We start from the raw sequence: 23,360 nt of genomic DNA on the forward strand, positions 1-23,360 counted from the left end.
GGTAAGTGTTCTCACTCACTGCAGATAGCTGTGTAAATGGGTACAATCCATTTTGAAAGCAATCTGTCAAAAGGTTCCTAAATTATTTATGACCTTTGATAGAGTAATTCCCACTTCTAGAAATCTATGTGAAAAAACAGTCTTAGAAATAAAAAAAAGGATAGATATATATTAATATGGCCCTTGTAACATGACCGAGACTAGGCAGAACCCATTGGAAACAACCCATTGATATGTTTAAAAACACTAGAACATAGACACTGAATGGAAACTTTATACAGGCATTAAAATAATGGTTATGAAAAAAATGTAGTCTATAAAATGTTAAATAGAAAGTGCAGAAGACAAAATTAGTTATAATTTAAATGCATATACCGTTATTTTTAAGGACAAATAAATTATTATTATGAATTATACTAATAATGCAGGGTTAATGGGTAACTTTCTTTTTTTTTTTTTAAAGATTTTATTTATTTATTTGACAGAGAGAGAGAGAGAGATCACAAGTAGGCAGACAGGCAGGCAGAGGGAGAGGGAGAAGCAGGCTCCCTGCTGAGCACAGAGCCCGATGTGGGGCTCGATCCCAGGACCCTGGGATCATGACCTGAGCTGAAGGCAGATGCTTAACCATCTGAGCCACCCAGGCGTCCCAATGGGTAACTTTCTTAATCTTTTTGCTCTTTTTCCAAGTTTTCTAAATGTTTAGTGAACCTTGTATAATAAATAAAATTTGTGAAAGAAATAAAAATCTTGATTTGTAAGTAATAGGGAGGGCATAATCAAATTATTTCTAGAATTGTCGATTCAAATAAATATCACAGATCATAGAGTAAAATTCAGTTTAAAGTAAATTTAAAAAGTCAAATAGATTAGTTTAATTTATGCAAACGTCTTGTTATAAATCAATCTAACCTAAAAAATGTCTCATTCTATGCAGCAGATGAGCAGTAACTTAGGTATTTTAAAAGTTTAGACATTTAAAGAACATGAGACATTTGATTTAGACATTTTTTAAAAAGAATGTTAAAATAGCCTTCCTACTCTCTCAACATATACAATTAAATTACTTGGCAGTTTCTAGGATATGATTTCATGATTTTCACATGAAAATTCACACAGATTTACAAAATTACAAAAATACCATTTGTCTTTTCTCCTTTATTGTATATATGAAAGCAGATTTAAAATTCTGGACAATGGCAAGTTCTAAATAAAAAACATATAGAACACACAGATTTACAAAATTACAAAAATATCATCTGTCTTTTCTCCTTTATCATAGATACGAAAGCAGATTTAAAATTTAAAATTCTGGGGTGCGTGGGTGGCTCAGTTGGTTAAGCAACTGCCTTCGGCTCAGGTCATGATCCTAGAGTCCCTGGATCGAGTGCCGCATCCGGCTCCCTGCTCGGCAGGGAGTCTGCTTCTCCCTCTGACCCTCCTGACCCTCCCCCCTCTCATGTGCTCTCTCTCTCTCAAATAAATAAATAAAAATAAAAATCTTTAAAAAAAATAAATAAAATTTAAAATTCTGGACAATGGAAAGTTCTAAATAAAAAACATATAGAAAATAAAACTTTATCCAATAATTTTTCCCTGTTTTAAAATCACCCAATATATACTTTTTGATAATTTATGTTTTCTTATGCCAAAACCTGTAGTGTAAGAACCAGCAAAAGGATTAAGACTTAACTCTTTTGGTAGAGACTGAGGAGGAGGAAGACAAAAATGAATAGATTAGAAATAGAAATAAATTATCCCAAGCATAAGAACCAAAAATATATTATCAATCAGAAATAGTTCCCATATTACATCAAGCTAAGAAAATAGTATTTATTTGTCCAAAAAAAAAAAAGAAAAAATAATTCCCATAATTTACATGAATTCTCAACTGGTGCTATTCATAATAAGAAAAATTAATACTGTCATTCACTACTCACTACTGTAAATAGGCCTTTTATAAATTCATCATCTTACTTAATATGCATATTATTCATCATAGGATTTACCACATTAAGACAACATTAGAGGTACAGTTTGCAGATGTCTCTTTTCTCCATTAAATAAGTTCCTTGAGACAACAGTATTTTACTCATTGCTTACTTCCACCCTTCTTGGCATAAGGCCCACATCAGGTGCTTAACACATGCTAAGTGAATTTAATTCATTAGAGAGGGTGACTATATATCCTGCCCTGTCCAGGACAGTCCTGGTTTTGTCTGTAGTGCCAGAGTAATGACAAATAGTGTACCCTTTCACTCTGAAAGTGTCCTGTCTGGACAGGAAACTACCTGGAAACACTAACTGGAGACAAGTCAGAATTATGTCTAAAATTGTCAGTACAATTTCCAAAATGCACAGAATGACTGGACAAGAGCACAGCATTGTCAGAGAGAGTAGCAGAGGTAAAAAGAGAGCAGGTGAGGAGCAGAAGCCACTTCTGTTGCTTGCTGGTCTCAAGAGAAAGAGAGTCCTACATTTAGAGATTCTTCCAAAGGCTAGTTCTCCATTCAGACCAGCCCCCAGGGGGGTCTCATTTCAACTGGGGATGCACAGAATTCAGAGGGCTTATCAAGCATTACATGTTCTACAGCTGCATACCACAGCAAAACCACAATGAGTCTGTATATCTGAAAGCACCTTTTGAGACTGTTTACTTTTTTAATGGTGTAACTGGAATAGATTTCATATTATTTTTCTCCTTCCAAAGAAGAAAGATTTTATAAGAATAACCTTCAGGAAAAACAATAAGCCATAATAAGGCATCACTGACCTCTGAAATTAAGCATTTATTGACACATAAACATTCAATTAAAATATACATTTTGTTATAGGCTGAACTGTGTCACTCCCAAAACTCCTATGTTAAAGTCCTAACCTCTTGTAACTCAGGATGTAACTGGATTTGGGGCTGAAGTCTTGAAAGAGGTAATTAAATTAAGATGAGGTCATATGGGTGGGCAGTACTGACTGGTCCAATATGACTGGTGTCCTTATAAGAAGAGATTAGCACACAGAGACACACAAGGAAGACCATGTGAAGATAGAGGGAGAAGACTGCTACCTGTGAGCCAAAGACAGACCTCAGAAGAAACTAGCTCTATCAACACACTGATTTCAGATTTTAGCCTCCAGACTTGTGAGAAAATAAACCTCTGTTAAGTCACCTCGTTTATGGTGCTTTGTTGTGGCAACCCTTCAAGTGAATACACATTTCTAAATATATGTCTGAAGTGCAGAAGTAGAAAGTCAAGATTAAAGAAAATAAACAGAATTAGTATATGAAAAACGGGTTCTACATATTCTAAACGCTAAATTTAAAATTTTTTATTGTTATGTTAATCATCATACATTACATCATTAGTTTTTGATGTAGTGTTCCATGATTCATTGTTTGTGTAAAGGCTAAATTTTTAAACTGAATTTTTTTTCAAATAGGAATCTATTTAATGGTAATTTTGATGTTCAACAAACATCAACGCTTAGCAGTTTTGTAGTCTAATTTCTTTTTTTTTCAAGCAAACATAAAATTAAGAAGCAGAATCTAATCTTGATGAGTTGAAGCAAAATTCCGAACTTAATACTAGATCTGCCCAAATTGCCATAACTCTCATACTCCATATAAATCTGCATAACTTAGAGCACCATTATTTTGTAAATTATTGAGGCATAAATAAAAAATGATGCATGGTAAAAAAAAAAAAAAATCCATCCTAAGGGCAAGAAAGGCCAACTGGGTTTTTACATAACAGAGAACAAAAAGTTTACTAAAATGGTTTCAGATTCTACTCAAAACTAAGTTTGAACTATAAATTATTGAATTTTGGTATAGTAGCAAAGAAGAATACTCACAATTATCTGAAAAGGCTATTAAAATACTCCTCCTTTTTTCAATTACACATCAGTGTGAGACTGAATTGTTTTCATATATGTCAAACAAAGTAACATATTACAAAAGACTGAATGCAGAAACAGATGTGAGAATCCAGCTATATTCTTTTAAGCCATTCTTTAAAGACTGCAAAATTATAGAACAATGCCATTCTTCTAATTGATGTTTTGGTTTTGGAAAATTCATTTTTATAAAATTATTTTATTGATGTAAACAGGCAATAGATTTATTACTATAATTTGCACATAACACATTTTAAAACAATGTCTCAGTTTTAATTCCAAATACAGTAAATATCAGTAGCTATAACCTACATAAAAAAAATTCTTTGAAGTCCATGTTATGGACTGAATTGGGTCTTCCTTCAAACTAATTGGTTGAAGCCCAATGTTACTGTATTTGGAAATAGAGCCTTTAAGGATGTAAATGAAGTTAAAATGAGGTCATAAGGGTAAGATCGAATCCTATAGAACATAGGGTCTGTCTGTCTGTCTCTCTGTCTGTCTGTATGCATGTATTTATTTATTTATTTGACAAAGAGAGACACAGCAAGAGAGGGAACACAATCAGGGGAAGTGGGAGAGGGAGAAGCAGGCTTCCCGCGGAGCAGGGAGCCCGATGCGGGGCTCGATCCCAGGACCCCGGAATCACGACCTGAGCCGAAGGCAGACGCTTAACGACTGAGCCACCCAGGCGCCCCCGCCATAGGGACTTTACAAGAAGAGTAAGAGACACCAGGAACCTCTCTGCACACAGATGAAAGCCACGTAAGGACACAGCAATAAGGTGGCCATTTGCAAGGTAGGAAGAGAGATCTCACCAGAAACCAACCCCGCTAGCACTTTGGTCTTGAACTTCTGGCCTCCTGAACTATGAGAAAACAAATATATTTGTTATATATGCCACTCAGCCTACGGTATTTTGTTATGGAAGCCCAAGTAGATTAACATGGTCCTCAGTATTTTAAAAGCTTGAAAGCTGTCCTTAGACTGAAATTTTTGGAAATCACTTAATTAGACAATATCATTTGATTGTGTAAGTTAAAATGTTTGTACACAATCTTACTTCATAGTGACAACGTGGAAAAATAATCGTAATTCTCATTTGCTATTCAAAATAGAAAAAGGGAGAAAATTAAGGTTTTCTTTCAAATAAGCTTATTTTAGCTTGATGTGTAGAATCACACAACTAGAAGACAAGAGAACAGTGAGACAAACTGTGAAAGGGTCTAGGTGGGCTACAAAGGCACTTGCTTCCATTTTCAGAAAATCACACTTGTCAATGTGTTTGGCTGTGCAAACTAACTCTTAAAAGTTTTGTTAAGTCTATTAACTTTCTGAATATAAAATCAGGCATAAAACAATAGAGGAACCTCTCAGTTTTGCTTCATGTGAGGAAAAAATAACCAAAGTACAAGATGGCATGAAGAAATCAATCAATCAGTAGATTGATAAATACACAAAGTATAATTTTTTAACCACATAAAACTTACCAAGACTAAAGGGAAATAACAATGGTAAGAAACTCTATTTCAGTATATGCAAAAATAAAAGATTTTGCTCCCCTAAGTAGTTATAGTTGATAGAGCAAAAATGGAAACAAAGCAGTGGAAGGCATGTTAAGAATGAAAATTAGGGGCGCCTGGGTGGCTCAGTTGGTTGAGCGACTGCCTTCGGCTCAGGTCATGATCCTGGAGTCCCTGGATCGAGTCCCTGCATCGGGCTCCCTGCTTGGCAGGGAGTCTGCTTCGCCCTCTGACCCTATCCCCTCTCATGTGTTCTTTCTCTCTCATTCTCTCTCTCAAATAAATAAAATCTTAAAAAAAAAAAGAATGAAAATTATAATAGTTACAGGCCTTTACATAATTATTAAGTTATAAAGGCTTAGATGAGTGGAAAAAATACATTTACCTCAACAAGTTTCTGAATTTCATGGATACAAATATGTTGTTGGGTTGTTTTTTTAATAACATGTAAATTGTGCACTCAAGAACAACAATTTTATATATAGTAGTACTCAAATAAAAAAATCAAGCAAAATGCTTAATTTCTAAGGCTCTAATACTACAAATAGCATTCAAAATTACATTTTAATAAATTTCATTTCATATAACTTTGTAAGGAAATAAAATACTAATTCAACTTGAGTTAACTTTTTTTTTGGTTCAATGTTTGTCTGAAAAAATAATTATGCCGTCTGTTTGGAAGAGTATAATCATTCCATGGGCATGCAAGTATCAATTTTATCTTATGAGAATTACTCCATGTTCCAGTTACCTCATTCCTTATTATATGCTGCAAAAAGCAGTAATAGTTTTTATAGCCAAATATCACTTTGTAAGATACCAGGTGGCTTTCAATATTTACCATATAAGTCATGCATGAAATTTAAACATTACAAAAAAATGACTTACCAGTTGACACTCCTGAAATATGCACATTTTCAGAATGTTCTGCATGAGCACCATTTCCTAAAATTAAACATAATAATAAACTAATTTCTAAGATAAAATTTATAAAAGTTTTTCAGATTCCACCTTTAAAAGAAAAATAACTACACAGAGCTACTTTATAATATTTAGAAACTAAAGTCTTGTAATAACCTTCAAAACAATAAAATGAAGCCCTAAATTATAGTAGTAGCAGGGATAACAAAACACTTTGAAAATCACAACAATGCAGTGAAATATATATGAAGATCAATTACATAGATCTGATTAATATCAGAAAAAATTTGTTTCAAATGAGAACTTGGAACGATTATTAGAAAAGAGAGAATCTCATACTTTTTTTTTTAGAGGGAGAAAGAGTGCGTGTGTGAGCAGGGGGTGGGGCAGAGGGAGAGGGAGGGAGAATGTCAAGTAGGCTCCTCACTTAGCACAGAGCCCAGGGCGGGGTTTGATCTCACAACCCTGAGATCACGACCTGAGCAGAAACCAAGAGTCAGATGCTTAACCAACTGAGCCACGAAGGCGCCCTGAGAATCACATACTTCTTAAAAACAGCATTCCACTAAGAGTGTGCTCAATCATTCCACAATGTGGCTACTGCTTAAGGGTTGTACATGTTGGTACTTAAAACAAATAATAATGTTTTGCATGTCTTCTAAGTCTTTCAACCTCTTCTCATCAACAACTCTAATAGTCTTAAGAGTAGGGACAGAATTATACTCTATTTTTGTATCCTCCAATTTCCTATACCTCTTACCACAAAGTTGGGCACATGGAAGCATGAAAATAACTGAAATAAGTTACTAAGGGTCACCTCAAACTTCCATTTGAAGTGCTGAGGATATTTACTCCTTCAATTAATGTGAACAATGTCCCTTCAGGTATTCTTTCTTTTTTTGTACAAACTGCTCATCTTTACTTGTAAAGTTGTCTCCCTCCAATCATTAGGTAGGTTTGGCATTACAACAGCTCAGGAATCCAGCTGGCAGAGAAAGAATTCTTGCAGTGGGGTGGGGGGGTGGGGGCGGAGCTAGGTGGGAGAAGCTTAGAGGGCTATGGCAGGATTCTCTTTGATGGTTGAAAGAGTAGAGACAATAGCAAGCATAGTAAGTAACAGCTCGTCTTCTACAGCCATCACACTTCCATGATTGCTTGATTACTGTACAGCACCCTTCTCCCCAATGCACTAGGCTCTAGGAAGGCAGAATCTGTGCTTATTTGGCTCAACCTTGCATGCACAATTCCTAGAACAGAGCAGGTGCTCGAAGAGCTAATGAATGAATAAATGAGGGAGGTCACGATGATGACGTCAAATCATGCCAATTAAGCACTTGACACAGTGCGTGGCACATAGCACTGAACAGGTATTTACTTTTTTAACTGTGTAAAATATGTTATTACCAAAGAAGAAAATAATAGCCATAAAACAACCTTTTAGTTCAAACACAGCGATAGCCTCCAAAATGAAAATAAATGTTTCCCTCCATTAAAAATGATACAGTGGAAATGGTGACATAGGTGTGTAAGCTGTATTTAGTCCATAAATAAACCTGATTATTGTTATTTAAGTATTGTGCATTAATACTACAGAAGCCACGATTTATTTTTCCCAACAATGTTAAATGCTACAAAGAATTGAAACTAGAAACCCCCACCTATTTGCTTAACACATACAACTTATAAAAATTGGTAGCATAAATAAAATGATGTAAAAACTGATTCAATAAAACAACTAACAAGATTTGCCACAGGGCAGCATAAACTGCCAAAAGTTTTGCTACTCAACAAGCAGATCAGCAGTATTGGTATCATCAGGATGCCATGCCAGATTATTGAATCAGAATGTACATTTTAATGAGATGCTTCCCCTACTCCCAGAGATTTGTATGCACATTAACATTTGAGTCACATTGGCTTACACCTTCTACTTGTATATTAGATACAACCACAAATAACGCTGTGTAATCTGTGACCCTAAGATTTCCAACATCCTTAAGGTAGCATATTAAATTATCTTCATGAATGTTTTAATATTAAATACATTTCATATATTGATTTTTTTTTTAATTCAGTCGATAGACTAAGGATAGGCAGAAGGAAAAGCGTAACATAATGTAGTATTTAAGACTAAACTCTGGACTGGATTGCCAGGATTCTAATACCAGCTTCCCCATTTACTTGTTATGCAATTTAGGTCAAGTTCCCTAACCTCTTTGTGGCTTAATTTCATCTCTAAAATGGAGACTATCTATCTTATAGTGCTTAGTAAAATTCTCTAAAATAAAAAAAAATAGAATTTAATCTAAATCTCCATCAGCATGCAAATGAATAAACTAATATAGTCTTATAATAAAATATTCAATAAACTGAATTAATTCTATATGTACTAACTTGGAAAGATTTGCACATTAAGTTACATGTTTCAGAGTAACATTAAAATATGATCTGATTAGGAATAAGATCTAATTTTAATTTTAAAATGCTGTATGCATAGTTAAATGCATATTTTTATATAAGCACATGACATATATATATATAACTTACATATATATATATAAGAGCCTAAGGGTATATGCAAATTGTGGAAGAAAACCTCTGGAACTGGAATTAGAGAGGAAGACCTGGTTTCTACACTTCAGCATTGACTGAATTTGTTACAACAGGTGTGGACTTCTTCAAAAATTTTATTAACATTACTAAAAAAAAAAAAAAAAAGTTGAGAAGATAGTTCATTTCCCACCATTCTTTTCCCCCCCATCATTCTAAATAAACAGTAGTCTGATATAGTGTGAAACAGTATAAAATATTGTAATTTCATAAATGTAATGTTAGTATTTTAAAAACTGATAAATACCTAAAAACATAAAACATGATACTGCTGGTTTCCCATACCTTTACTCCACCTTAAAAAAATCCCATTTAGAAGTTAAAAAATCAATAATAATTTCTGTTAACATCAAACAACTATCCCCTTTCCTATAATAAGCACCACATGAAGTTAAGTGAATTACTTTATGTATACTACCATTCTAAAAAGTATTTTTACAAAGATGACAGTTATATAACACAATTATTCGATATTATAAGAAGAATGCTCCCCCAGATCAAATTACATTCTCCCTAACGCCTCTTTTCCAGCCCCCAAGAGAAGAAAACCCCACACATATGAGGATGTACACATACCATCTCCTTACTACAACTATAGTGTTCAAATGCAGCCATGCTAGCTAGATATTCTCGCAGGAGTCCCCTTTGGAGTAACATGTACTGGAAAAACACAGTCTGATAAAACATTACTTCTATAACTATACATTAGTAGCTAATTAATTAATGGATCAGCAAATTAATTAGAACTTCTAAAAAAACAGTTTTCAAGTAAGAAGAAGTTTTATTATCACCTAAATCAGGAAATAATGTATTATGACTTAAATTTTTTTAGTCCCACTAACCAAATACAAAGGTGATCAATCTCCCCCATTTAATATTTTTCTTTCCAAAATGCAAGATGGTTTTCGGTTTTTGACTGCAATCAAATGAGAGAGAAAGAATCTTCTAAAAGAGATACTGTTTTAGAAAAGAGCCACATAGGATCGTGAGTTTGAGCACTGGGACCAGACTCCCTGGAATCATCTCTTGCTCTACTATTTATTTAGTCATGAACCTTAATTAAACTATTTCTCCTAAGATACGGTTTACTCACCTGAATAATCAGGATGTCATCATTAAGAGAATGCCTAAATTTATGGTCTGCATCCCTATTACTTTGTAACATTCTCTGTGTTTATTCTTTTCCTTTAAGAACTGAAGTTCTTAAATAGTTAATAAATACAATATTTGATAAATATGTGCCAGCCAAAACCTAAGTGCTTTACAAGCCTTCCCTCAGCTCATCCTTATAACAACAGTTCATTTTAGAGACAAGAAAACCAAAACTTCTAGCAATTTAATAATTTTTTTCAAAAAGTTAGTAATTGCATGAACTGAAAATTCAAATCCACAGACACTAAGAAGTCTGTGCTCCTTGTTTTTTAAAAAGAATTCAGAATTAATATATTTCTTGTTTACAAAAGAAATAGTACTTATTTTTCAGAATTAAAGCCTACCTGCCACAGCGATTACAGTTTGTAAGTGGGAAAGTCATTGGTTTAAAAGTTAATGAGCAGCATTTACAAGTAACTTACGTACTCAGCATCCTACTATCTCATTTTCTATGTGCTGTGAGAACAGTTATCAAACATAAATACATATCTACACACAAAAGCAAACATCATTCTTATTTTGCTATTATACTAAAGGAAAAGTCCAAAATCCTAATAGGGCTTACCAGACTCTCCATACACCAGTTCTTCCTAACTACTTCAAAAGCTTCATCTCTTGTGATCCACCTTTCTACTCTATTTCTTCTTTCCAGAAACACTGGATTTCTCTTACAAGTGTGTCAGCTGTCTTTCTTGTCTTTAGACTTTCCTTTAATATTATTTCTTTAGAGAGGTAGCTCCTGATTTCCCCATACTAGGTTAGATTGTTCTGTTATAGGCTCCTATAGTATCCAATACTGTAGCTTTTTGAAAATTTATCACACTTGTGTTATCTGTGTAATGTCTGTATTTCCCACCAGATCTTAATGTTGGCAGCAGGGTTTGGCGGGGTGGTGTGATGTGGTCATGGGACATAGCTTGGGTTTGTTTTGCTGACAAGTGACTAGCACAGAACATAACACATAATAGGAGATACTTAGTCCATATCTGCTCAAATAAGTGAATGGTAGTTCGGTACATAAGTAATAGGCATAGTCCAACCAAAGAGTTTACAATCTATTGAGAAAATAATGAAAAATACATGAAATAGAAACAAACATACAAAAACAAAGTAAAATTAGCAAGCTTCTTATTCAGGTGGGGAGCCCTAGAGACTTTTCTACTAAAAATAGGAACAGAAGACAGGGGTACCCACTATAGTTATTACTATTAGCTAATGCAATTAGACCAATTATAAACATAAGAATTGGAAAAAAGGAGATAAAACCACATCTATCTGCAGATGATACAATTGTATATCTATTTGGAAAACCGAAAACAGTCAACAGAATACTTTAAGCAATACGAAAAATTAGTAAAGTCGCAGGATATAAAATATGGCATACAGAAGTCAAAAGCCTTTGTAAATACAAACAAGAGTCAGTTAGAAGATAGAGACTCATTTTCGTAGCAAAAAGTGATGTTTAAAAACTCTGACACAGAACTCCTGCTGTTGTTCCTGACAGAGTAATTGGTAATGGATCAGTAATTCTGCTATGAACTTAAAAAGTTGGAAAAAAACATGTGAAAAAAATTCAGACACTGGACAACAGGCAGTATAAGACTATGGTTTCTGAGAAAAGGGAAACAAATTAAGAGGAGCCCTTCTATTGCACTAGCTTTCTCCTGGAGATTTTCTGAACGCTGGTACATTTCAGGAGAATCTAAGTTCATTGTTCTAGTATCCAGACCAAATTTTTCTAAATTGTGCAAAGGGTATAGGACAACTTGTTGGACCCTTATAGAAGTTAATAAGCATTTGTCTCCAACATTTCTACTAGCTTGATTATCAATCAGAAAAGGAAATAGTTTCTCTAACCTTGTTCTTACCAAATCCATATAACTTACAGATTTATTTCTTCTCCTATATGTTCTTCTATATTCTCCTATATTGTATTCTCTATTTATAATCTTCCCTAGGGCACTATCAGTAGTTGCCGGATTATGAAATTCTCATCCTTCTCGCTCCCTGGTTTGGAAAATCAAAATTGCATTTCCTGTTTCCACTCTTCTGACCTTTCTTTCCTTCTCTCATTCCTTGGAATTATTTTAGTATCTAAATCAGAACTCTTCAAGTTGTTTAGAATGCCTCAGTGAACTGCCATAATCTTTGCACCTGTGTCCTTCAAGAAGATTTTCAAAAATGGCTACTCTCATCCTTTTGGTTTGAAGGGCTTCTTATGTTGATAGAGGAGACGTAAACATTACCAGTATTAATATCTGCCCAAGCAATGGCTCTATATACCTTTCTGTTAATTCTTTATCCTACAAATAAATGTTTCAAAGACAATTTTATTTTTCTTGGTATTTTTGCTCAATCCTGAGTTTTCTCTATATTAGTAATATTTATAATCTATTGTTGGTTAAATATCCTTTCTGTCTTGGGAATATGTTCTTCATTAGTCTGAAGTCATTGAGCAACCACTTAATTTCTTTAGATTTCTTCACCATTCATTCCTTTTGGGATTGTTTGGAATTTTAATAACCAGAAATTATTTTTGAGATCTTAATACCCTCCCTAGACTATCTTTCTTTCCAGATTTTCATGTTGTGAAGTCATATTAATATTTTTCTAAATTACTTCTGAATCTTTAGGTGTTAAAGCTCTGATTGTTCCCAATCTCTCTCTCTCTCTCTTTTTTTTTTAAAGTAAACTTTACTGCTAATGTGGGACTCAAATTCATGACTCCAAGATCAAGAGTCACATGTTCTACCAACTGTGAGCCAGCCAGGCACCCCTCTTTTTTTTTTTAATTAAAAAAAAAAAAAAAAGGCCATTACAACATAGTTACTTCCTTTGGTCTGGTCAAAGTAAAATAGTACACTATTTTAAACTGAACTGTGTGAATTCGTATGTTAACCCCAACCTCAATGTGACAAGGGGAATAATTATAGTTAAAAGAAGTCATAAAGTGGGGACCTAATCTAGTAAGACTAATTTCCTTAAGAGATATAAGGAATCTTTCTCTCCATCTGTGCAGATAAGAGGTCATGTGAGGACATGATGAAAAAGACACTGAAAGCCAGGGAGAGAAATCTCATTGGAAACCAACACTGATGGCACCTTGATCTTAGACTTCTAGCCTCCAGAACTGTGAGAAAATAAATTCGTGTTGTTTAAGCCCCCCAGTCTGGGGTGTTTTGTTATGGTAGCCCAAGCAGACTAATACACATACTTTTCCCAAATGTTTGCTAGACCAAGATACCTTCAAAGTGTATGAAAAATTCAGTACATTCTTCTCCAGAGAGGCTCTATAGTGTCTAAGAAATACCTATAATGAGATGTTTCGTGGAAAAAAGGTTAAGAAACTCCTGGGAGACTGGGATATTTTCCTGCTTTCTTTAATGTATTTTGAAAGTATTATTTCAGTATTTTTAATTGCAGCCATTCTTTATGGATTTAATAGTCTTTTACGAACTGGCCCGAACCTACCTGCCCCTTAAAATAAGAGTAATAATCATTTATAGCATTACTTTTTAGAAAAATGTACTTTCTAATTTTCAAACCACATTCTTAACAGACATTTGGGACTTTGATGTTTCTATATGTTTAGACTTCCTGTAGTATGTTAGTAAGGTTTTATGTTTGAAACATCTTCAAATAAGGGTATAATAACAATGAACTATTAGACAAAGTACAAATACCAAACAAACACAAGTTCTCAGTATTCAGAGAATGAATCAATCCCTTAAAGAACATGCAAGATAGTTATGAATCCTACTGTGGAGAATCTCAGTGACACTGTTCATAACAAATGGAAATAATTTTCTTTATTCTAAAATAGCTTGAACCACTGATGTAGGACCTCACAAAATATACTAGAAAGGAACCCTAAAGACTATATTGAGTTCAAAGATTCCTACCTGTGACTCCTGTGGTTCATAAGAGTCAATATGAAAATTTGAAGGGATTCAGAACTCCAGGAAAAAAGATTATACACCCATACTTCATATACTATAAAATTCACCATTTTAAAGTGGTTTTTAGTATGTTCAAAAGTTGTGCAACCATTTCCATTATCACACGCCTGACTGTTCTCCTTACCCCAAAAAAGAAGCTTATTAAACCTATTAGCAGTTACTCCTCTTTCTGTCCTCCTCTAGCCCCTAACAACAACTAGTTTCTGGCTCTATCTCTATGGGTTTGCTTATTATGGACACTTAATATAAATGGAGTCATACAAGATGTGATCTTATGTGTCTGGCTTCTTTCACTTAATGTTTTCATGGTTCATCCATATTGTACCATGTATCAATACTGCACTCCATTTTATGGTCAAGTAGTATTCCACTGTAGGGATAAACCATATTTTGCTTATCTACTCATCAGCTGACAAACGTTTGGGTTGTTTCCACTTTTTGTGAATAACGCAGCTATAAATATTTGTGTACAAGTTTTTGTGTGGACATACGTTTTCAGTTCTCAAGTATATACACAGAATGGAATTGCTTGGTCTTTTGGTAACCCTACATTTACCTTTATGAGGAAATGCCAAATTGTTTTCCAAATGGCTGTACACTCCCACCAGCAACGTGTAAGAGTTCCAATATCTTTATATATTCACCAGCACTTGTTATAGTCTTTTTATCTTAGGTATCCTTATGGGAATGACATGGTATCACTGTGGTTTTAATTTGCATTTCCTTAATTTAGAGTAATGATGCTGAAGTTCTTTTTGTGTGTTTACTGTTTTTGTATATTCTTTGGAGAAATGTCTATTTCATAATTGACTGGATTTGTCTTTTGTTTTTGTTGAGTTGTAAGAATTCTTTATATATTGTGGATATTAACTTCCTATCAGATATATGATTTGCAAATATTTTCTCCCATTCTGTAGACTTTTCCCTTTCTTGACAGTGTCCTTTGAAGTACAGTGTTTTGTTTTTTTTATTTGAACCAGTCCAATTCACCTATTTTTAATTTTGTTGCTTGTGCCTTGCTGTCATAGCTAAGCATCCATTTTCTAATCCAAGGTCACAAAGATTTACTCCTATGTTTTGTTCTAAGAGTTTTATAGTTTAAGCACTTATATTTGATCTTTGGTCCATTTGGAGTTAAGTGTTGGATGCAGTTGAGGAAGGGGTCAAATTCCACTCTTTTGCATATGGTTAACCAGTTGTCTCATCACAATTTGATGCAAGGACTACTCTTTTCCCCTACTGAATTACCCTGGCACTCTTGCTGAAAATCAACTGACTATAAATGTAAGCTTTTATATCTGGACTCTCAATTCTATTTCACTAATCTGTCTATTCCTATACCAAGTATCATGCTGTCTTCATCAGGAAACTTTGCAGTAAGTTTTGAAATCAGGAAACATGATTCCTCCAAATTTGTTCTTCATTAAGATTGTTTTTGTTATTCTGGATTCCTTGAATTTCTATATGAATTTTAGGATCAGCGTCAATTCCTTCAAAGAGAATTGAGATTTTGATAGGGATTGTGTTAAATCTATAGATGAACTTGGGGAGTATTAATGCTAATTCTTAACAAATATTATGTCAAATACATAAATATGGGATGTCTTTCCATTTTAATCTTTAATTTCTAGCCACAATATTTTGTAGTTTCAGAGTTTAAGATTTGCACTGTTAAATTTATTAAATATTTTATTATTTTTCATGCTATTTTTTTAAGATTTTATTTTTAAGTAATCTCTACACCTAACGTGGGGCTCGAACTCAAATCCTGAGATCAAGAGTTGCATGCCCTACCAACTGAGATAGCCAGGCGCCTCTCATTCTATTGTTAATGGAATTATTATTTTTTAAAGCTTTTATTTATTTGACAGAGAGAGACACAGTGAGAGAGGGAACACAAGCAGGGGGAGTGGGAGAGGGAGAAGCAGGCTTCCCGCGGAGCAGGGAGCCCGATGCAGGGCTCGATCCCAGGAGCCTGGGACCATGACCTGAGCCGAAGGCAGACGCTTAATGACTGAGCCACCCAGGCGCCCCTGGAATTATATTCTTAACTTGATTTTCAGTTATTCATTGTTAGTATATAGTAATACATTTTTTTCCTTGTATCCTGCAACCTTGCTGAACTTGTTTATTAGCTCTAATAGGCTTTTTGTGAAATCCTTAGAACTTTTTTATGTACAAGTATGTCAAATCTATAAACTAAGATAGTTTTAATTCTCTTCTTCCAATTAAGATGCCTTTTTTCCTTGCCTAACTGCTCTGCCTAGAACCTCTAATACAATGCTGATTAAAGAAGTGAGAGTGGACACCCTTGTCTTGCTCTTGGTCATAGAGAGAAAGCTCTCAGTCTTTCACCATTAAGTATGTTAGCTGTGTATTTTTCAGATGCCCTTTATTAAGCTGAGGAAGTTTCCTTCTATTCCTAGCTTATTGAGTGCTTTATTATGAAATGGTGTTGGCTATTGTCAAATGTCTTCCTTTGTCTATTGAGATTTCCCTGTGGTTTTTGTCCCTTATTCCATCAATATGGTGTGTTACACTGATTGATTTTCCTGTGTTGAACCTCACATTCCTGGGAAGGATTCCATCTGGTCATAGTTTATAATCCTACTTACATATTGCTGGATTTGGTTTGCTAGTATTTGGTAGAGGACTTCTGCATCTATATAAATAAGGGAAATTAGTTTTCTTTCTCTCATATTTAGGTAATACTGCCTCATAGAATGAGTTGGGATGAGTCTATACACATGTGCACACACACTGGGTGCTACTATGTATTTCATTCTCATTTAAGGAAACACCAATATATTGTTTTTGCCTCTAATTTTTTCTTGGTTTATTAAATTTCATAGCTTATTACTCAACAGTTGGTAATTAGCTTGTTGAGTACATTATAACATTTCTGAAAAGTGACTAGTGGCCTGCTTTACTCAGTGTATCAGGCACAGTACCCAAACAGATAAATCCACATGGTAAGCTTAGTACAACAGAAAAGTGAAACAGACAAATAAAGGTAGTTCTTTCTTTCTTGTTTCTCAATAGGCGACATCTTCTGCAGTGCAGGAACCTGTGACTGGGGTTGCAAAGGGATACTAAGAGATAAACATGCTGGAAACCTCTGATGTCAACTCTATTTTTAATAGTTAATGGAACTGAAGTACAGAGAGAAAGGAACGGCAGTTATTTTTCTTTTTAAATTGGCTTTGTTGAGGTTTAATTTACATGCAAAAAGTTCATTAATTCCAAGTATACGGTTTGATGAGTTCTAACAAATGCACAGTTCTGCAACCACCACTACAATCAAGACACACATTTCCATCACCCAAACAAGCTCTCTGCGCCCCTTTGCAGTCAACTCCCTTTCCACACTCCTAAAGTCAGACAACTACTGATCATAGACAGTCAACATTTATAAAGCCTCATGCACTGTACTAAACTTGTGAGGTATTATTATTTTTTTTTGTGAGGTATTATTTTAATCTTCTTTCTAAGAATAGATACTGTTATCCCCACATTATGGATGAGGAAACTGACTCAGATTAAGTAAAATGTGCAAGATTCTTTAACTAGTTAAGTGGGAGGGATACGCTCAAATCAAGATCTACTTAAGTACAATATTGAAAATTGGCTTTTCACTTAAGAACAGTAAGTATCTTGGCTTCCCTTGAAAACATGTATTCATGCATGCAACCCCCCTGAGCTCATCTCTTTTAGGAGAAAGACACATTTTTTTCTTAGGTGACCAAGTGCCCCATGACTTTCTATTGTCATTCTGACACTGATATCCCACCCTCTTAGTTCATTTGTGTTACTTTCTTGGTCTTTGTTAGAATTTGAATTTGTGACCTCTGGTGTATTTTGTGAGTCCAAGTTACAGGTAGAAAAATGTATGGAAGGATACAAAATTAACTGTTACCACTGTTACCCTGCCCCCTTACCCCCATCTCCAAGACAGAAAGGAGGACAGAAATGATGATTAGCTTTTGTTCCTGATACATTACTTTGTTTGACTTATTACAGTATATATTACTTTTGCAAGTTAATTCACGTGGATTGAGTATTAAGTACTGGAATACTACCTTCTAACAAAAATTAACACAACATAAAACTACATAGCTACTCAGTTTCAAGTTTTTCTTTATAACGTTATAATTAAGAAATGATAAAGTGATACCTTTTTTCTTAATATTATTGACAAAATGGTATAAGAACTATCATTTAATATAAATACTAAAGCATATATATTACCCTCTCCTATAGCAACAGGTCACTTTCAAAAACGTTCTTATACATGAGATTCAATAGTGAGAAGAGTAATGTATGGCCGCAGCTTTCCTATTCTTGCTGACTCACAGATAACACTATGTTATTTACCCACAGACCAAAGCAAACAAATAGAAACAGTGTTGGCAATGATAACAACAACAAAGATAAATGATTTTTAATGTGTCAGACTGCAGGAAAATAGCCCTTTAGAGGTAGAAATATAAAAAAGGAGAATTTAAAAATCAGTAACCACTTAAGATTTTTAAAGTGTATTTTTGACAACGCTTAAAAGAAATTACTAAATTGTTAAAATCATAGTATCTTTTATAAATTTAAGTTTTTCTTGATATTAACTCCATGTTTTTTCTTTTTTGCATCATTTTTGTCTTTTTCTTACCTTTATTATTTATGCAAGATGAGACAGTAAGTACTTCACTTCTACTTCTGGTAATATCGAAGACCAGAGAACATGACATTATGAATGGTTCTTCATTGAGCGGGAAGATAATTCTCAAGTTTATCAGAGGCTCCATCATAGGAGTTGAGGACACAGTGTCTAAAATCACTCTGGATCCTGGAGTCATTCATTAGCCCCCCTCTTTCCCTTCCCTTCAGATTTTTCCTCTCTTCTGGTTCCTTTGTCTCCTCTTGATGACATATGTATTCAGGTCTTCCTCATTCATAAAAGAAAACCTTTTTCTTGTTAGTGCACATCCCCATTTCTTATCTTAGTCTTTCCTTTCTCAGCCAAAACTTTTTTTTTTTTTTGAAGATTTTATTTATGTATTTATTTGAGAGAGAGAGCACGTGAGAGGGGGGAGGGCCAGAGGGAGAAGCAGACTCCCTGCTGAGCAGGGAGCCCGATGCGGGACTCGATCCCGGGACTCCAGGATCATGACCTGAGCCGAAGGCAGTCGCTTAACCAACTGAGCCACCCAGGCGCCCTCTCAGCCAAAACTTTTGAAAGAAGAACTTACACTCACTAATGGAGCTTCCTTACCTATCGTTTGCGCAAGCCCTTCCTCAATCTAGTTTTTACCCCAGCACACTTCTGAAACTCAAGCAAGGATTACCAATGACCCACCTATCACACACTTAATCCTCAGAAATGTGAACTCTGAATCCAGTTTTCTGATAGTTGGAGAAAGTCACATACCTATGAGGAACTGTGTCACTATAAACTCATGGTTTCAACTCATCTGGATACTCAAAGTTGGGAGCATAATCTTTTAATAATGCCTTATCTCTACCTTCAATTCCCTCAAAAACTACATGAGTCTGTCATTATTCCTTTTTAAGCCTCCACACAACTTCCTCAAACAGTACTCTCAGTAAATCACCTCCCTTGCCAACCATTCAGGTCTTTTGGCATATTATCCTCTCTCTTTCTAGAGACTCCTTGTTTTCAGCATATGTGTTTAAAGGTTTAAGTCCTTCATGTTGATAAATCTCAAATTTCTACCTGATACTCACCACCTCCCCAACATTCAATGAGCACTCACTTTATGCCAGTCACTGTGGTTGGTGTTTTTCATACACTATTACTAATCCTTGCAGTATCCTCGTAAAATAGATACTATCCCCATTTCACATGCAGAGAAACTGAGAATTAAAGAGGCTAAGAGAATTGCACAAGGCCACACAACTAGTAAATGGCATTGCCAGGATGTAGGCAGATTTGTCTAGCTCAAAGCCCATACTCCTGAAATAATGACAGCAGCAACAACTAATATGAGAAGTACTATTTGTCAGATGATGGTCTAAGCCATTTTCATGCTTCAGTACATTTAATCTTCATAATCACCCTATAAAGGAGCTGCTATTATTATTTCCATGCTAAAAATTGTCTTTTAACTTCCTATTGAATAGGAATTCAGTATTACCTTAATATTACCTAGGTATTTCAGACTCATGTCCGAAACTGAATTCCTTTTATTGACCCTCAGTCTGCTCCTCTTCCTATACTCTTTACCTTGGTGAATGACACCAGCATCTTCCAGTTGTCCACATAAAAACCTGGAAGTCATTCCATATTTCTTCTTTACCATCCCCTTCTTCTGCTCATGCGCTATATATTAAGTTTCTTGATTCTTCCCAATCTTGCTATTTCCTTCCTTCATGTTACTGATATTTCTTTCCTGTTTTACTGCATTCAATAATAAGCTCCACAAGGACAGAAACATAGAAGAGTGCTTAATTCACAGCAGATATTTGATAAATACAATTGACTCTTGAACAACACAGGTTGCAGTTCAAGGTTCCTGAACTGCACCAGGTGCACCTATACATAGATTGGGGGGGGGGGGGGGGGGAGTGATAAGGACAATACAGTACTTTATCTGTATTTTCTCTTCCTTATGATTTTCTTAATAACATTTTCTTTTCTCCAGCTTACTGGATTGTAAGAATATAGGACATGATACATATAACATGCAAATTGTTAATCAATTATGTTATCAATAAGGCTTCCAGTCAACAATAGGCTATTAGTGGTTAATATTTTGGGGAGTCAAAGGTTATATATGAATTTTTGGCTGTGCACGGGGGGAGGGGGGTGGCATCCCTAACCTTTTTATTATTCAAGGGTCAACTGTATTTGCTGAATGTATAAATAAATGACTTAGCTTGCAGCTTCCTACTTTTGGGCTCACAGCTCTCTGATCCATTCTTCACAATGCTACTAGAGACCTTTTTTAAAGGAATATCTGATATTAATCTTCAACTTATAAAACTGTACCTGGTTCACCTCCTTATATGTAGTAAGAGCCTCTAGGGCCCACTGTAAGCTGGCTCTTCTCTATCTCTTGACCCTTAACTTTTACTACCCCTTGTCTGCTTTTACCTCATACATATACATTCTGGTTTTGACATACTGCCAAAGTACAGTTTCTGAAACTGTGATATTTTTCAACATGATGTTCTCTCTCCCTGAAACAGGCCAGTGCACCAACACCAGTTACTCACCTAACTCCTTCAACTCAGGAAACAGATCTCTATCAATCGCAGGATGAGTTAAAAATCCTTCCTGATGTTCCCACAGTACGTCATGTCAGTACTGAGTTATGAGCACATTACCACCAGTGTCCTTATCATCTTGTTTTGGGTTATTAACTGTGCATCTTCCACATCAAATTTTGAATGTCTTAAGAGCAAAGAAAATCTTCCCATCTTTCTTTCTTCTCTCCTTCTTTTTCTCATTTTCACTCTTTAGACAGCTATTCCTTATCACTGCCCTTCAATATGTAAAATATTTGGTAAATGACTGTTCAAAGCTCATGAGCAGCTTCAGTCTTCAGATTGAAAGGGACTCTACTCTGCATTAGCTTTAGTAACTTGTTGGTGGGTGGAGGGGGGCGGTTGGGGGAGACACCAAACCAAAGGCTTGATGCTTTTATGTTTTTGATCATCAGTGACTGCCGGGTTCTTAAAAGCTTATAGCTCAAAAATCTAATGAATATGTTTAAAGAATTCTTTTTACTCTGAGCAAATGGCTAGCTCTTTACTTAACTCTACAAAAGCTCATCTCATAACTTATTCTTTCACAGAATCTTAATATAGTGCCTTGCCGTTTATTCTATCAACGTGGCACTTCCCTACAGAAGTATCATACATGAAGTTGAGGATTATCCTTTTCACATAACTATAAAAAATTATGCAGCATACACATACCTATCTCTGATATATTGGGATGTTTCTCCAAGTGAACAAAGAGAAAAAATATTTATCTACCTAGTATGTATTAGTGGCCATACTATGGACTTTCACAAATTTTAACTTACTTATTCATCAGAACAAATATTTGAGGTATTAGCTCTAGTTTACACATGAAAATTATGCATTTAACTCCCCCACTATATTTTCCAAAATATAAATGGGTCATATTTTGGATAATAATTTGTTTTAATTTTAAAACAATCCCAGGAGTAATTGATATTCCCATTTTGTGGCCCAGGAAGTTGAGCCTCAGCATTTAAGTGACAGGACTAAAATCTCATAGCTACTGAGGAGCAGAATGATGTATGGAAGACCAGTCTCTTCTCCCACTAAGACCAGAAGATGTAGATTCATCCTTGATAGATGTTCCTCTGTTAATGTTTAAATACAGTGGAACAGGAGAAGACCAAGGACGTGCATACATTGACAAGGACTCTAAGAGATGAGGGAATTCTAAAAAGATAAGTCAGTAATAGTTAAAAGCAACAGAGGAGGCAATACTAAATTCTAGTATAGCTAGCATACGATGCTAAGTATATCAGCTTTGATATCAGAATCCTGAGTTTGACTTTTCTACCTTTGCTACTTATTTTCTTTTGTATGTTTGTGTGGAGTATGTTAAAATACATGCCACATATCATTTCACCTCTATATGCATCTTCAGTATGCATCTCTAAAAATATAGACAGATATTCGCTCACCCAACTTCAATGCTATTACTTTAACAAAATTAATAATTCTTGGTATCATTTCATCTAGCCAGGCCGTAATCAGATTTTCCTGACTGTTTCACAAATATCTTTTTACAGTTGAAGGGGGACCCAAAGCCTCACTGTTTCATTTGGTGTGTTTAAGTCTCTCTTAATCTAGAGTGATACTCTCTTATTTTCCGTAGCAGACTGGTTTCAGAAACTAGATCAGTTGTCCTTTAAGAGGCTGCTGTTCTGTGGTGTCACTTCCTTTTGGTGTCACTTAACTTTGCTCATCTAGCTCAAGGATTGGCAAACTTTTTCTGTAAAAGGGCCAGATAGTAAATATTTTAGGCTTTGTGGGTCACACAGTCTCTGTTGCAACTACTCAACTCTGACACTGTGGCATGAAAGCAGCCATACACAATAACTAAATGCACCAGACTGGTTGTATTTGAACATTATGAAAATACAAAACAAGACAAAACAAAAAACAGGCAGGCTGGTTTTAGCTTGAAGGCCATGGTTCCCAACTCCTGCTGTAGAAGGCTGATTTGACACAGGTTCAGCATTTTTGGCTGGAATACTTCAGAGCTTGTATCACATTAGGACGCACACACTAACTGCTTGCC

General features: G+C 35.0%; 1 protein-coding gene across 2 annotated transcripts in view; it reads right to left on the minus strand.

Annotated features, from left to right (window-relative positions):
- The window catches only part of LRP12 (LDL receptor related protein 12), a 73,439-nt gene that overhangs the window by 34,443 nt on the left and 15,636 nt on the right, over positions 1-23,360 (minus strand). Inside the window, exon 2 of one of the 2 annotated variants that reach the window (XM_035011726.1) lies at positions 6,306-6,362. The exons of the other annotated variant lie outside the window; for it this stretch is intronic. Coding sequence (XP_034867617.1) covers positions 6,306-6,362 — 57 coding nt within the window. The remainder of the gene's footprint in view (positions 1-6,305; positions 6,363-23,360) is intronic. 2 annotated transcript variants of the gene reach the window in all.

Source organism: Mirounga leonina, unplaced genomic scaffold (genome assembly GCF_011800145.1).
Source record: "Mirounga leonina isolate KUSES-001 unplaced genomic scaffold, KU_Mleo_1.0 Mir_165, whole genome shotgun sequence".
In the NCBI taxonomy this organism is placed as follows: domain Eukaryota; kingdom Metazoa; phylum Chordata; class Mammalia; order Carnivora; family Phocidae; genus Mirounga; species Mirounga leonina.